Source organism: Schistocerca cancellata, chromosome 3 (genome assembly GCF_023864275.1).
Source record: "Schistocerca cancellata isolate TAMUIC-IGC-003103 chromosome 3, iqSchCanc2.1, whole genome shotgun sequence".
Lineage (NCBI taxonomy): Eukaryota > Metazoa > Arthropoda > Insecta > Orthoptera > Acrididae > Schistocerca > Schistocerca cancellata.
The window spans coordinates 794729922-794747480 of NC_064628.1; the positions used below are offsets into that span (position 1 = coordinate 794729922).

At 42.6% G+C, this 17559-nt stretch overlaps 1 protein-coding gene across 1 annotated transcript in view; it reads left to right on the plus strand.

Annotated features, from left to right (window-relative positions):
• The window catches only part of LOC126175852 (transmembrane protein 41B-like), a 51779-nt gene that overhangs the window by 11552 nt on the left and 22668 nt on the right, over window positions 1-17559 (plus strand). Inside the window, exons 3-4 of the mRNA XM_049922858.1 lie at window positions 220-348; window positions 14494-14692. Of these exons, the coding sequence (XP_049778815.1) occupies window positions 220-348; window positions 14494-14692 (328 nt within the window). The remainder of the gene's footprint in view (window positions 1-219; window positions 349-14493; window positions 14693-17559) is intronic.

Below are 17559 nucleotides of genomic sequence, written 5' to 3' on the forward strand. Positions count from 1 at the left end.
GTCTTATCCATTCAGTTTGGTCTCATAAATACTGTATCACAATCTTCTCAGTGAAACTCTAGTAAAAATATTGTTTATTTTGACTGGTCTTGTGTCTTTAAACAGTTGATAATCCTTGTCATATTTTCAGTATTCAGTATTTACACAAACAATAATGTTTGAATTGAGTGTCTAAGTTACTTATGTAATATTTTGGATTTGTATTTTCTTCTTTTTCAGGCAAGAGAAACCTCATATTAAATTACCAAGGGATATAGAAGATGCAAAACAATTAGGTCGGGTGCTAGATAAATACAAGGACCGATACTTTATAGAAGTGCTAGGTGCTGTTTTTGTGACTTACCTTTTGTATCCTTTTCAATATTGCTTTTGTATTATGGAAATTAGTTTCAAGTAGTAGTGTCTTAGTATTGACAGATGTTTGAGGACAAGGTCAAAAACTCTTGGTCTCTCACTGAAAGATTGAATTTTTATTTTGAAAATACATTTATTATTTGTTATGGTCCAGCTTTCTAAACCAAGCCTTGCTTTGTTAACTACAATAATCGTAGTAATAAAGAAATGAGCAAACTTTGCAAACTACAGACCTCGCATGCTTTTACATAATAAATACATGTTAGTATGACCAAGTGCAGGTAGAATAACCAAAATTTATTATTTGTACTTAACATCACGGTCATTGTAATTGTTATTTTGCTGTTTTTCTAGATAGTAGCTTCTCCTTCCTGTGAGACATAGTTGGCCTGTAACTTAGAAATATGTACATTGAAATAATAATATGATGCAGATTTCTTTCTTCACATTAACTTCTCAGTGAACATCAAACTTATCTTTACACCAGGAAACACGCATGTAGCTTTACAAAATTTTCAGTTCACAGACTAAATTTTCTCGCTCCATAGAACCACAACAGACTTACTCAATCATTGCAATATCTGATTCTAACTACTTATTCACAGTTACAGAGATACACAAAGTTTACATACCTACAAAGTTCGTAGTTTTTAATGTTGGTACTCCAGTTGCAATTGGTTTATTTATCAATTGTAATTTTTTGTTTGTAGTTTACTGTTGTTATTTGAGTTTATATATAGTTATTTTGTCATTCGGAGATAGTGAATTGAACTATGAACATTCGAAAATGAAGTGCCAAGTGGAAGAATCAGAATATCTCAGACATATTGTTCTGTTTGAGTTTTTTTTTTTTTTTTTTTTTTTTTTTTTTTTTTTTTTTTTTTTTTTTTTTTTGCGCAAAACTTCTATTGTCATTAGCGCCCAGCCCGTGACTTAAGACAGTAAAAAACCGAAATTGAAAACCAGCAGCAATGGGAACAAACTCATAAAATTGGAGAAACTAAAAGTAGAAAGAATGCTTAAAAATCCACTACAGACAGGGGGTGATTGTCCCCAAAAAAAAAAACTTCAAATGACTGACGTCATTTCACTGTCACTAATAAACTGCAGAACGCGGTCGGCTGAGCGCGTGTCATCTGCTAAAATCGATGATAGATCAGGCGATAGCTGTAGACGGGAGCGTAACGGATTAAAATAGGGGCATTCAATTAAAAGGTGTCTGACCGTCCACGGCTGAGAGCAGTGGGGACAGAGTGGAGGAGGATCACCGCTTAAAATATGTCTATGGCTAAAAAGACAGTGCCCTATCCGGAGTCTAGCTAAAATTACCTCCTCCCGACGACGCGTTCGGGAGGAAGAGGTCCAGGCGCAAGGAAGGGCTTTCACTTCCCGCAATTTATTACGGGGAAGTGTTGACCAATGCGCATGCCATAAATGAGCAACTTGGCGACATAAACCGCTCCGTAGATCGGTGAAGGGAAGCGACTGAATAGCTGGCCGAGGAAGAGAGACTGCAGCCTTGGCCGCCATATCGGCCGCCTCATTCCCACAGATACCAGCGTGTCCCGGGAGCCAGAGGAACGCCACCGAGACGCCCCCCAGGTGGAGCAAGCGCAGACAGTCCTGAATCCGGTGGACCAGAGGGTGCACAGGGTAAAGAGCTTGGAGACTGAGGAGAGAGCTGAGAGAATCGGAGCAGATAACGTACCGTATCCGCTGATGGCGGCGGATGTAGTGGACAGCCTGGAGAACAGCGTAAAGCTCCGCAGTATAAACCGAACACTGGTCGGGAAGTCGAAAGCGATTTGGGGTGTCGCCAACAATATAGGCACTCCCTACACCTAACGATGTTTTCGAGCCGGCGGTGTAAATAAATGTGGCGTCCGTCATTTGTGCACATAGAGCAGCAAATGCCCGACGATAAACAAGTGTAGGGGTACCATCCTTGGGAAATTGACAAAGGTCACGGAGCAGGCAGATCCGGGGACGGAGCCAAGGCGGTGCTGTACCCCAAGTTGTCAAGAAGGTTTTCGGAAAGCGGCAGGAAAGAGAATGGAGCAATTGACGGAAGCGGACTCCCGGGGGTAGTAGGGAGGAGGAGCGGCCTGCATACCCTACATCAAAGGAGGAGTCGAAAAAAAGGTCATGGGCTGGATTAGCAGGCATGGAAGACAGATGGCTAGCATAACGACTCAGGAGGACTGCTCGCCGATTGGACAGCGGAGGTTCAGCAGTCTCAGCATAAAGGCTTTCCACAGGGCTAGTGTAAAAAGCTCCAGACACTAAACGTAATCCACGGTGGTGGATAGAGTCGAGACGCCGAAGAATAGACGGCCGAGCAGAGGAGTAGACTATGCTTCCGTAATCCAATTTTGAGCGCACTAAGGCGCGATAGAGGCGGAGAAGGACCACTCGGTCCGCTCCCCAGGAGGTACCATTCAGGACACGGAGGGTGTTAAGCGATCGCAGACAGCGAGCCGAAAGATAGGAAACGTGGGAGGACCAGCACAGTTTTCTGTCAAACATAAGACCCAAGAATTTAGCGACGTCTGAAAACGGAAGGTTGACAGGACCTAGATGTAAGGAGGGCGGAAGAAACTCCTTCCGTCGCCAAAAATTGACACAAACGGTCTTACTGGGTGAGAAACGGAAGCCGGTTTCGATGCTCCACGAGTGGAGGCGATCAAGACATCCTTGAAGACGTCGTTCAAGAAGGCTGGTCCGTTGAGAGCTGTAGTAGATCGCAAAATCGCCCACAAAGAGGGAGCCCGAGACATCAGGAAGGAGACAATCCATAATTGGATTTATGGCGATGGCAAACAGTACAACACTCAGCACGGATCCCTGGGGTACCCCGTTTTCTTGGAAGAAAGTACGGGAGAGAGTAGTGTTCACCCGCACCCTAAAAGTGCGCTCTGCCATAAATTCGCGAAGAAAAAGGGGCAGCCGGCCTCGAAAGCCCCAAGAGAACAGTGTGCGAAGGATGCCTGTCCTCCAACAGGTATCGTATGCTCTCTCCAGATCAAAAAATATTGCTACCGTTTGGCGTTTCCGGAGAAAATTGTTCATGATATAAGTGGAGAGAGCAACAAGATGGTCAACTGCAGAACGATGCTTCCGAAATCCGCATTGGGCTGGTGTTAAAAGACTGCGGGATTCCAGCCACCAAGCTAAACGGTAATTCACCATACGCTCCAAAACCTTACAGACACTACTCGTGAGAGAAATGGGGCGATAGCTAGAGGGGAGATGTTTGTCCTTTCCAGGTTTCGGAACGGGAACGACAATAGCTTCCCGCCACCGTCTGGGAAAGGTACTGTCGGTCCAAATTCGATTATAAAGGCGAAGGAGGTAACGCAGACTAGGGGTTGGTAAATGCAGCAACATTTGGACATGGATACCATCCGGTCCTGGGGCGGAGGAGCGAGAAGATGAGAGGGCATGTTGGAGTTCCCGCATGGAGAAAACAGTATTGTAGCTTTCGTGATTTTGGGAGGAGAAAGCAAGAGGTCGCACTTCCGCTGCACGTTTCTTCGGGAGAAACGCTGGCGGGTAATTTGAAGAGCTCGAAATCTCAGCAAAGTGCTGACCCAACGAGTTAGAAATTGCGACGGGGTCCACTAAGGTATCATGCGCGACAGTGAGCCCAGAAACCGGGGAGAAACTAGGCGCGCCTGAGAACCGTCGAAGCCGACTCCAAACTTCCGAGGAGGGAGTGAAGGTGTTAAATGAGCTAATAAAGAATTTCCAGCTTGCCTTCTTGCTATCGCGGATGACGCGACGGCATCGCGCACGGAGCTGCTTATAGCGGATACAGTTGGCCAAAGTAGGATGGTGACGGAAAATGCGAAGAGCACGTCGCCGCTCACGTATTGCGTCACGGCATGCCTCGTTCCACCAAGGAACTGGGGGGCGCCGGGGCAATTCGGAGGTGCGTGGTATTGAACGTTCCGCAGCTGTAAGGATAGCGTCGGTAATGTGTGTGACCTCATCGTCGACGCTGGGAAAGCGACGGTCATTGAATGTCGCGAGAGACGAAAATTGTGTCCAATCGGCTTGGGCAAACTTCCAGCGTCGCGGGCGCATATATGGCAGTTGAGGCTGCAGTCTGAGGACACATGGAAAGTGGTCACTCGAGTGTGTATCATCAAGGGCGAACCATTCGAAGCGCCGAGCTAGCGGAACAGTACCGACCGCAAGTTCCAAATGAGATAAGGTTGTGGTGGAGGCAGACAAAAATGTGGGGACCCCAGTGTTGAGGCAAACTAGATCCGCTTGGTGGAAGACGTCTAGCAATACGGAGCCACGTGGACAAGGGTGTGGAGATCCCCAAAGCGGGTGGTGGGCATTGAAGTCCCCAACCAGCAAATAGGGGGGTGGAAGCTGACCAAGAAGATGAAGGAGATCAGCTCGTGCCATTGGTGTGGACGATGGAATGTATACAGTACAAAGAGAGAACGTGTATCCGGAAAGTGAAAGACGGATGGCGACAGCTTGGAAGGAAGTGTTTAAGGGGATTGGGTGATAATGGAGAGTATCATGGAGAAGAATCATGAGTCCTCCATGGGCTGGAGAGCCTTCAACAGAGGGGAGATCATATCGGACAGACTGAAAATGAGGGAGAACAAAGCGGTCATGGGGACGCAGCTTTGTTTCCTGAAGACAGAAGATGACTGGCGAGGACCGACAATTCATCCTGATTGGCTCGAATGCCACGGATATTCCAGTGGATAATGGACATGGGGTGAAAAGAAAATGGAGGAATGTGACCAAAGTTGCTGTCAACTCAAAGACTGCTCGGAGCTAGCAACCGACAGCATGGAATGGAATTCAGGCGAAGGCAGAAGATCCTGATCCATAGGTTGGTCAGGAGCAGTCCCTGCCACCAGCGATCGGCCGGTTGACCGGCCACCAGCAGTGCGCCTCGGCGACACAGAAGATGGCCGAGGGCGATTTCCGCCAGGTGGTGCTGTAGAGGGGGCACGCCTTGGCGGAGAAGGAGAGGAACTGGGTTTCTTTGTAGCCTTCTTGGAAGAATGTTGTTTAGATGAAGGAGGAACCGATGGTTGTGAAGTTGCGGTACGTAAAAACTCTTCACGAGTATGCTCTTTTTTCGAAGACTTGGCGTCCGACTTTTGGGCTCGAGATGTAGCAGAACCCGACGAAGGGTGAGCCATAGAGTGGGCAGGCGAAAGTGGTGAGGTTGAACGAGCGATCTTTGCGCTGGCCGATCTGACGACCGTGGTACTAAAGGTGAGGTCGCAAGTCTGCGTGGCCGCCTCCTTTGTTGGCCGAGGAGAAGCAAGGACAGTGCTGTATTTTCCTGTCTGAGGCACGGTGGGCTTGCGACTAGCGAATAATTTTCGAGCAGCAAAGGTCGACACCTTTTCCTTCACCCGTATTTCCTGGATGAGCTTCTCGTCCTTAAAAACGGGGCAATCGCGAGAGGAAGCAGCGTGGTCACCCATACAGTTGATGCAGCGAGGGGATGGAGGTGGACAAGCACCCTCATGGGCATCCTTGCCACACGTAACATATTTGGCTGGATTGGAACAGGACTGGCTGGTGTGATTGAACCGCTGACATCGATAGCAACGCGTAGGGTTTGGGACGTAAGGGCGAACGGAAATTATCTCATAGCCTGCTTTGATTTTCGATGGGAGTTGAACTGTGTCAAATGTCAAGAAGACAGTGCGGGTTGGAATGATGTTCGTGTCAACCCGTTTCATTACTCTATGAACTGCCGTTACGCCCTGGTCAGACAGATAGTGCTGAATTTCTTCGTCAGACAATCCATCGAGGGAGCGTGTATAAACGACTCCACGCGAGGAATTCAAGGTACGGTGCGGTTCCACCCGGACAGGGAAGGTGTGGAGCAGAGAAGTACGCAGCAATTTTTGTGCCTGGAGGGCACTGTGTGTTTCTAACAACAGGGTGCCATTCCGTAATCTGGAACAAGACTTTACAGGACCTGCTATTGCGTCGACTCCTTTCTGAATAATGAAAGGGTTGACCGTGGAGAAGTCGTGACCTTCATCAGACCGAGAAACAACAAGGAACTGTGGCAACGATGGAAGAATCGTCTGTGGCTGAGACTCAGTATACTTACGTTTGTGAGCAGACTTTGTGGAAGGTGAGGAAACCATTGCGGAAGAATCCCCCATGATTACCGGCGTCTCTGATGGCGCGCTCCTCCCTTGTGGGGGCCCTCTCTGAGGGCACTCCCGCCTTAGGTGATTGTTCACACCTCCCGACAAACGGACGGAGGGACCAATCGGCATTTTCGGAAGGTATCAGCTCGGGTAATCACCCCTCCCTGGGCCTGGCCGTTACCAGGGGGTACGTACGTGTCCTACCTGTCTACCCGGGGCGGGGAATTACGCGTTACCCCGTCACCGGCTACGCACGAAGGGCGTGGGTCGGCCTTCAGACACGCACAGGGAGGAAGAAAGAGAAAGGGAAAGGAAGGAAGAGAGGTCTCAAACGCCGCAGCGGAGAAAAGAGAAAGAGAAGAGGTAAGGAAAAGAGAAGGACAAAGGAAGGAAGAAGACAGAGAAGGACAAAGGAAGGAAGAAGACATAAAAGCAAGGAAGGCAAAGAATGCAGTACATTTACGAGCGTCCGTCTCCGGACGTAGGCACAAACCATACTCCCAGATGGGGAGAAAGGGAAGGAAAGAGCCATGGTGAGGGGAGGAGGGGCGAAGATAGGGATGGGGAAGGATGCGGAAAGGGAAGGTATGCAGCCCGGAAAGGAAGGAAGGCCACATTAGCTCGGGGTCCCGTGCTCGCTACGCACGTATCCACAAAAGAGTTGTGGACCCCCTGGGGGTCTCTGTTTGAGTTTAGTAGAGGTGTGACAGCAGTGTAAGCAGTCAGAAACATTTGTGCTATTTGTGGTGATAATGCCACTGGACAGAGCACAGCGAGAAAATCATTTTCTTGTTTTAAAGAGGATTGTTTTGACATTAGTGACTTTCCACATTCAGGAAGACCTTCATTTAACTGCATTAATCCACAGTGTTCCACATCAGTGTACTCGAGAACTCACAGATCTGATTAACTGTGATCACTCTACTATCATGTGACATTTGCAAGCAATGGGGAAAGTTCAAAAATCAGATGTATGTAGGTGCCAAATACTGTAAGCAAAAATCAGCCATATGTGCATCATTGCATGCATATTATCAATTACTATCTTGAATCGGTATTGGTGACAAGAAATGGTCCTTTTGTGTTAACATAAGGAAAGGAATGGTTAAGCCCAAACAAAGCAGCAACTCCCTGTACAAAGATCTTTTTGCATCCAAAAAAGATACTGTTATCCATCTGGTGGAACAGCAACGGTGTGGTGTACTATGAATTGCTTCTCTTAGGTGTAACCATCATGGCTGACTTATTGTCAACAACTGAGACATCATGCAGAGACATCCCAAGAACAGCGACCAGGAATATTTTGTGAAATGATGCTACTCCACGATAATGCCTGTCCAAATTCTGCTAGACTGGCAAAAACGCTATATGGCTGTTGGGTTGGGAAGTCATTCGGCACACACGTTATTCATCTGATCTTATGCCTTCAGACGTTTACATTATCAGCTCTTTGTCGAACAGCCTATGAGAAAATTCCTTCACAGATGAAAATTCTCTCCGAACATGGCTTGATGAGTCCGTCTCAAAATGACATGATTTCTACAGTCGTGGAATCAAAAAGTTACCCCAGGATTGGCAGATTGTTGTAAATAGTGAAGGAGAATATATTATTGATGACTAAAGTCTCTATTAAGTGTATCTGCTGTGTTTATTAAACTTATGGAAAAACACTATGAACTTGGGCACAAACCTAATGTATATAAACTCAACATAATCTCTATTTCCCATTCAAAGAGACACAGTCAATAAGTATTTCATAAACAAAAGCATTTTTCTATCAATTTTAACTCTGGATAATTATGGAAAGCAATAAGTATTATTGTAATACTTAATTTAAATTTTCACAGCTTCTCTCTCTCTCTCTCTCTCTCTCTCTCTCTCTCTCTCTCTCACACACACACACACACACACACACACACACACACACTTTTTCCTCCAGTTGAGTTAGAAGTCTTGTATGCCATTCACAAGTTGTTTTTTTATCTTTTGCTAGGTAATCTTTGAGAACAACATCCTTTCCATCCCATAGAATACAGTCCATATTCACTATAAAATGAAACTGTACTTTGCCTTGATTGATGCTGACTTCGATTTTTTGCTCTTATTGCTGTTTTATTTTTGATATGAAGGGCAGGCCCACATCTTGGCGGGAGTGAGAAGAACGATGCTATCGCCAACTTGTAGAGAACTTTTAAGTATGTTAGTCACAATGAAGCACTGGACAGGATAGCAGCCTGTTTATGCTTTGAAGATATTATATAAAAAAGGCAACAGTAATGTGATCGCTCAACATGAAGTTTGAATAGAGTTAGTGTCATTGTAATAATGCTGTTCCATCAACCCATGCCATCAAGACCTCGGTACGAAACTTTGAGTCCATTGATTTGTCTGTAAGCAAGAGAGATGGTAGTGGGAAAAATAGTGCCTTCAACTGAGAACATAGTGGCAGAGAGAGATGCCCTTGAAAGAAGTCCACACCGCTCTGCGTATCGTGATTCTCTGACACTCAGGCTTTCAGACTGCAGTGTTAGACAAATCTTACAGAAAGATCTTTTCTGTGTGACTACAAGATTCAAATGTTCATGCACCACAGGAGGAGTACTATGGAAACTAACTTCAGTTTTGCCAGACACTTCTGCAGTAGATTATGGAAACCAGAATCATGTTAACAGCTTACTGATGAGTGACGAAGCCAATTGTCATTTGTCAGGATATGTTAACAAGCAAAATTTCTGTTACTGGTCTAACACAAACCCACAAAAAATCCATGAGAAACCACTCCACAGATTGAAAGTTACTGTTTGGTGTGCTAAATCTTTTGCAATTATTGGTCCATACTACTATGAAGATGAAGATGAGAGGGAAACGGCTGTAAATGTGACAGAAGAATGCTGTGTTCACATGTTGAAGAACTAATTAGCTCATGCAATTGCTCATGTTGCTGTGAACACATGGAGCTAGCAGTCACACTGCGTGAAATTCCATGACTACTGTGAGGAACCTCTTTACCAATCAGGTTATCTCCACAGTTGGGGGTATCAGGTAGCCAGTCAGATGGCCTGATCTGCCAGCCTCTGAGCTTTCTTTCTGTAGGGCGACTTGAAATCGTAAATGTTTAGTTCCCCAGCCCAAATGCAATTTCAAAGTTCAAATGTCAAATTCGGATAGAAATACGACGATTTACTGTGGAGATGCTGCAATAGGTAATGGGCGACATCTGCAGTGCATACAGAGGGATGGTGGGCATCTAAGGCGTTATTTTTGGAAAAAGGATTTTTTTAGTTCATCAGTTTGGAAACTAAATGCTTTTAAGTTTACTGTGGGTCTTTTGTATTTCAGTTAAGTAAAGCTAATCATTCACTTTTGATAACACTTTAAAAATTACCTGATTTGTTGCTGTACCATGTATATGTTTGATATATTTAACTGTGTCATGTTAAAATTTATATTCAAAATCACAGTGTGAGAGACTTCCAAATTCTCCTTACTCAACAGACTTATCACCAATGTTATATCTCCAACACCCCTTCCCCCCCTCCAAAAAAAGGAAAAGACACCTTGAATGATTTTTAATGCCTAGAAGTAGATGTGCATGTTTATAACGCTTCTAAATGATATTCTCAAGGAGATTTATTGTGAGTTTTCACGAAATGAGTTCGGAGAATATGCATAAAACAGGGTGTATACGATCCGGGAAAAACTGGGAATTTTTTTCATCCGGAAGAAAACTGGGAAAAACCCAAAAATTTTTCATTGTTTTAGTTTTTGGCTACATTTTTGTAACTTTGACTAGTAAGAACCAATACTCTAACAAAGAATATTACTGTATCTCGCTACTGCAGAATAATACTGCAGCAATAAAACACAAACGAGAGAAAAAAGCGAAAAGAAAACCTAAGTTGCAAAGGAAGTGCGCCATATGCAACAACAAAACAGTGCTCATACAAGCGTCTACCAACAGCAAAAGGTGTTAAAGTCTTTAGGAAGACTATGCAATGTTTCAAAACAACAAATTGCCTCCGATGAGCGTGACGTCACAACTGTTTACATTAGATTCGTTTGAGCGGTTGCGAGCGAGCTTATGCGCATGTGCAGTTGAGTCGCGTATTAGTAGTACCTTCTCCCGCTTCTGGCTACAGAAGTGTGGCAGTTAGCTGTATAAGCAATAGCAGCAAGCAGCCAGATGCTATCCGAAAAATTTTACTGGTGCACCTAAGCTGGCAGATCCACGTATGCGCAACAGGCCCGGAACTAGGGGGCGGGGGCAAACCGGGGTATCTATCTGTCCCGGGCAGCAGTTTCAGGGGGAGGGTGGGCACCAGAACCAAATTCATATTATTGAGGAAAAAGACCATTTTTCAAAAAGCGCCTAGCATCCAACGCACGTTGGTCTATCGATTACTCATATTATTTTGAATGCACCCCTGTTGGTTTTTGAACATTTTTGATCAAATTCTAAATTGATTTCTGAATGAATCGTAAGTTGACTTTTGAATGCGTGCATAGTGTACGTGATGTCTCTGCCAGAGGAATCCCCGTCGCATCTAGAAATAAACTTTCCTGCAGACAAAAGGGGACGGGTCTATACGAGCTGAGCGAATAAAGCCAAAAGGGTGAATGACAGTCGCTGTTTATGTGGTTGACTGGGTCCGCAAATGATCAGCGTTGTTACAATTACTAGCGAATTCCATAGATTCAGACTACCAGAGTGGAAATAAACGACTAACAGGAATAACAGGCAACTAAGATTGCGTATTGTCTTCTCCGTGTATCCAAGAAAATTAAATTTTGACAGAATATTTTTGGCCAGACCGGTACACTAACAAGGGCCAGTTATACAGTCCCCGGCTAGCAGCTGCTAAAGTTGTTCTATTTTGGGAGTAGCGTGGAAAATGCGTTGTATGAACACTTAATAACGCCTAACCGGAGAACAAATGCGGGATAACTAAACTGGTGACTGTGGCAGGGTTAATGAAGTTAACCAGAGAATAAATTTTGACACTGGCAGGAATAGTTACAGAATTAGTGATGACAAGATTGTTTATTAAAACGAGGAAGGAGAAGAAGCGACGACTCTCACAAATTACGGAAGAATATGACGATTCCAAATTTATATAAAAATTTTGTACTACTACTTTTCGATCTCATGCTTCAGAAGCTAGAGAGTATGAATGAAATGCGAAACTATTTCCTAACATAAAACCTTTTGCTTGTAGTAGGCCTAATAGGCATTTGATATTGGTACTCCGCGAATTATATTCTGTCGTGTTATAAAAATGACCATTTGTGCCAAAACAGTCGTGTTTATTTGGTGTGTGTAACAATTGCTGCAATATTAGGCAGGCCTATTTCATTTTATCTAGCAGACAGTTTCAAAATACACGTAATCAGATCGAGAAACCACACCAGTCTTGGATACTATTTGTATTAACAGCTTTCCTGCATTTTTTCATGTAGCAAAACGTTGACGAACTTTAATGGCATAATAGATTCTTTCCCAGAAAGGAAAGTACGCCATATAAAGCTGTGACAATATTAGAGAGAGAAAAAAGCTAGGACTTAAGGATTGAAGAAATGTGTACTGTCTTGCTTGTTTCTTGTCTTTACTCTTTTTATGTATCTTATATTTAATTTTATGTCACACATAACAGCAAGTTATTAGCTAATAGGCAGTAAAGACTGAAAATTTTCTGTTCTTGTCCTCCTGGTTACAAATAATCCCATACACTACTAATTGCGAGATTTTTTTTAAGAGGGGCAGGATGTCAAACCAGCCGACTGGGAGCAGGAGAGGCACCACAGGACATTTTAATTTCCACTGGCCTGAATATAGTTTGATGGCACTCATTACAAAATATTATATGTTTGAATTCCACAGAGCGAAATACAGAGACATGCGATGGAAGAATTCTGCGAAGAGGTGTGGCACTGCACTTGGCACACTTAAGACCAAATAACATGTCTTACGATCCCTCGATCATATGTGTTTTATGTATCAGACCCTTCAGAAAGATGTGCGCTGCAATATGAAGATATGTTTGGAAAGTCGATTTTTTTTTTTTTAATTTTGGCGTCCTACTTCATACGATCGAGGGAGGGGGAGCGCCACTATCTAATGTTGACCCGGTTCGGAAATATCGTAGATCCGCACCTGATGCACAGAGCAGTCTGACTTGTAGTGGGGAGGTGGTAGTCTCCACGTGGCCTGTGTTTACGTTAAGTGATTTTGCTGTTTCTCGTCATTTATTGCTCTCACGTCAAATGAAAACAAAACGGATTTCTGTGGTCGGGAGCTATCAAGTGAATTAAAATACAGTCACATAATTACGGAAGGCAAAAATAAATTATTAGTTTCAGATTTTATTTTGTTTCTACCTTTCTGAGGGTCAAGTGTTATTCGCCTCGCAGAACAATGAAGTTATCTTTGCTGGTTCGTCAAAGAAATTTGACTTTTATTAATCTTTTCTGCTGAGGCAGTCAATTTATTTGAAACGAAGTGTTTAATTCCACACTATTGCCTAGCTTCAACTGTTCGCTACATTTCAAGTTCACGTTTTCATCGTCTAGCACGTATGGCATTATGCCATAATAAAGAACCAAACATGAGATAATGCGGCACTGCTACTCTAAGAAAATTTACATCTGAATCTGGACATACGAATGTGCACTTTAAGCCGAATTATGCATTTTAATAGGGTTCACAAAATTCCCATGCTCTTGGAGTATCTTCTAACGTCTCGTTTCTTTTATGACATAATGTAAGATCTTTTAATGTTTTACACGTACGAACATACGGGCTGCCTGCGTCATCGTAGCTGTGTGAGCGCGGCGACGCATGTCATCTGGCGCAACTGCTGAAACGAATCTATTTGTAACAGGTTGCAGGAAAATATTCCAACTGGTTGTTTGAAAAGTGCTACTTTCAAGTAAAGTAAATTTCTTTTTACACAAGATGAACTCTGTCCGGCAATTGTCCAATGAAATTCTTAAATCACAGTGTGTTTGACTCTCATTCAAAATTCATATTTTTGAGAATGACCATTTAGAATATTTTCGAACCCAGATCATCAGACATTTATGTAGTTGTTAAAAATTTTACTGGCACATTTGTATGATGTATCTTAAAGTGTAACACGTGAAAAAACGATCAACATTGTGTGAAAGCTTTGCTTTTCTTGCAGCTTATTAATCTGAGAGACCAATATTATAGGCTACGTGAAAGCTTTTCTTTTCTTTTTGCAATGCTATGTATATTAATTTAAACCATTACCTTTCCCTATTTGTGTGTTCACACTACTTAACAGTAATGTTGCTATTGGCTGACTACGTCATGTGTCCTATGCTCTGAATATCCGCTGTCATCGGTTGGCGAGATCACTTGACATGAACTACGACTGGCTTACAAAAGTGCATCGCAATCTTGATCTCAATCCTTCGGAAAGTAACACGCGGTGTGTGGTGGAATTTGAATTTATACTTTCGTAATAAGAAATATGCAGCGTACATGTTGCTGCACAACGGACATCTTTCCAAAACACAACTCCCCCCCCCCCCCCCCCCCCCCCCCGAGTTTCGTTTTATAAAGTGCCGGGAAATTCCACACCGGTGTATAAAACCACAACCAGTGAAAGGATTGATAAGTTTTACAGTTCCGAGGAAAAGTATACTGTTACTTAACAGGGAAAAGTGTATTTTCATCCATAGAAAGTGTATTTTTAACTGGGAAATCCGGGAGTTTTTTTCCTCGTCCATGTATACACCCTGTAAAAATGCAATTTTAAGGTGAGTGGTGTGTGAAATGGGAATTTATTGTTTTGAAAAATGTGGGAATTATCACAGTTCTCAAAATGTTGGGAGTAACACTCAGATTAATGCAATATACAGGAAGAAAAGTAATTAAATTCTCATGCAGTTGCCTGTATGTGTTATATTTATGCAAGCTGGATACGGTGCAAATTTCACCATAAATTCCTTTACTTTCCAACAGCCTCCAAACATTTGCAATTCCAGGGTCAATATCTCTCTCAATACTGTCTGGATTTCTGTTTCCATTTCCTGCAGCACTACTACTGGTGTGCTTCTGCTCTGCTACTGGTGCTACTATGTGCTACATTTTATCCCATTTTTTAGGGCGTCCTTTAATTCATAAATACATGCCAGAACGAGCTGCAAAATGGTCTGCTACGGTAAGTTGAATGAAAAATACATGTTCCTATTCATAGTCTCTAACTATATTATGATTTAGAAAATACCCAGTGGGATACCTGTTATTTTAGTGGCAAGACACAGTTAACCTTAAGAGACAAGTGTGTAACAGTTGAACACAGCATGCTACGTGAAGCTAGGCACTTCAGCTTTTAATGTCACCCTTTCAAAGGGCAAGAATACAAAAATTGTGTCTTACAACAAATAAAGTGAAGCAAATCACTGGAGCAGTGAAATACGAAAAAGAATATGAATCTAAGGTAGTGCACAGTGACTTGAAGGGAAAAAAGGTGAGTATTTGATGGAAGCTAATGTGAATACAAAAACCGAAATGTGATTTATCAAAAAAAGATTATGTATTTAGAGATGTAGGGAAGGAGAAGTTAAGAAATATACCCAAGTGTGTCAATCAGTTGAAGCCGTAGTAACTTCAGAACAGAAAGGCAACATTGTACTAAATGCAGACCAGAAAGAGAACTGCAAGTTGACCTGCAATAACCACAATAGATGGATACAACTGAACACTGTGATAAGGCTTGCAAAATAAAAAAGAATAATTTCACTTGAACTCTTAAATATCAAGGGCTGCTTTGTTATTAGCTTTAAAACTGAGGCAAAATTCAAACATGTTACACTTACTGCAATAATACCTCATTACAGTAGTAATTATATAGTTCCAGGGAGGAATTCCTGTACCCGTAAGTTGATTCTAAAGCCAACTGAGTTTAGTTTGGTTTACCAGTTGGTACAAATATATCAACTCAGTTGCTACATGGAATGCAAAATTATTGTGCATTTAGTCTTCCATACTATTGGAACTTCAAAGATATGACATGGAAAGCTTTTTAGGTTTGTTGCCTCATCACTACATACATTTTTTCTGGATGTTTACATGTTAATCAAAATTGTTTAAATATGCATATTGAAGATTTGGGACATATTTTATAAAGTTGCATTTTTCTCCTATTTTAATTATTTCCTATTGCTACTGTCAGTTTAGGCATGCTGTAGAACTAATACGACGTAGAAATGGAGTTTCTCCAAATCAACTGCCTAAACAGAAACCAATGTAGCAGGAATGATGGTCATAAAAACTGAAAAAGAAAATTGAATTGTAGCTGTAACGGCACCTGCTTAGGTAAGAGGGCTCGATGCTTTACCCGCTGTGTGTGCACCTACAGTCAGTGCCCAGCTAGTTACGAAACCGGGAACACTTTGGCATGCGACATGTGATATTTGTTGTGGCAACACCACAGCAAACCAGCTGTGGCCTGTATAAATACTGGCCGTCCGGCCTGGCATGTCATAGAGTTGGTGAGTTACAGAGTTGGCATCTGTAATAGTGTTAGCTTTCTCTGTAAGGCCACTCTGCTCCACCATAAGCTTCACAGGACTACATGCTAGAGGGTTCACCTGCAGCCTGATAGGCCAAAGGCCAAACTGAGATCTTCTTGGCAGTTGGGCCACTGGGATTCCTACCAGCACCAGTTGCCACTAGCCACCAGTGGTGGGCTAAGTTAGCCTGCCGCAACAGCCCTGGTGTAGCATGACCAATGGCTGGGGGTATTGACTATGCAAGATCGTGTCATGGCTGGACCATGTTGATCCTAGCAGCTGCTGGTTACCTACTACAATGTTTCACTGCTGGATCCATGGGTTAAGTCCCTCCTTCAACACCATCAGGTGTGTGCTTGAGCTTGTCATATGAACTGCTGGAGTAATAAAGGGACTATACGGCCTTAGAATAGTTTCCAACTCACCTCAACACGCCATCCTCTACTAGTGTGTGCCCACAACCTATACATAGCTTGTGATACTGTCTAATAGTTTCTTCATTGGGAGAAAATGTCAGAGGGAAAAGTCATTCAAAACTATCAGTCTAAATATTGTTGAGGTACTGCGATGTTCTTTAATTTTAGTCTCTCACTTTTACTGTTGAGGAAATTGTCTGATGTTGTTCATAGTTATTTCTTACTTGAATAGTGAAGCCGATTTCCTAGTTTAGAATTTGTGCTATTAATTTTCTTGTAAAATGTTTCCATACATCATGCATTACTCTCACTCTAAATTGTAATTCTTTAAACATGATATATTAAAAGTAACAGGTCTGTAAATGCATCCAGTTCAATATCTTTATGAGAAAATCATTTCTTGGAAAACAGCAGACTCTTGTTTCTCATTCATGAAATTTGTGTTCCCAACCTTTATATTTCATATATCTTTACTTTCCTGGATCTTTGATGCCCCTCAGATTTCTGACATTATCGTTCCATCACCAGTGCTTTCACAACTCTTCATAGCTCCCTTCTTTCCTTAAATTATGGTTTCTGCATATTTATGATACAGTTTTTGTTTCTTTTTCTTCTGTCCTGTCACTTCTTTCAGTTCATTTGCCATCTTACGTTCTGCTTTTTCATGATTTATTAAAGCATCACATTTCATCTCTTGTGCTTTAGGATTGTATTGCCTACTGGAGTGCTTTCTTGGCTGTGATACAATATTTACTGTAAAAGAGGGTGGCAACTGTTATTGATTTAAATGTTTCCAAAAATTCAACATTGCTGATCAGCATTGAAATTCTTTAAAACTGTTGTCAAACAATGGAAAGACAAGGATAGAATAACTCCAATATTATGAAAAAGATAAGTTGCTACTCGCCGTACAGAGGCATTTGCTGTCTGCAATCCAGCCACAGTGGTCAGAGGCAGCAGTCGTTTGTGTGCAAGTTGTGTTGGTGTGTGTTTTATATTACAGAAGAAGACCTTTTGGCCAAAAATTTGAATGTATAGCCATCTTTTCAATGTGCTGTCTGTCTCTGTGTCTCCTTTAAAACTGTTAAGATACATTG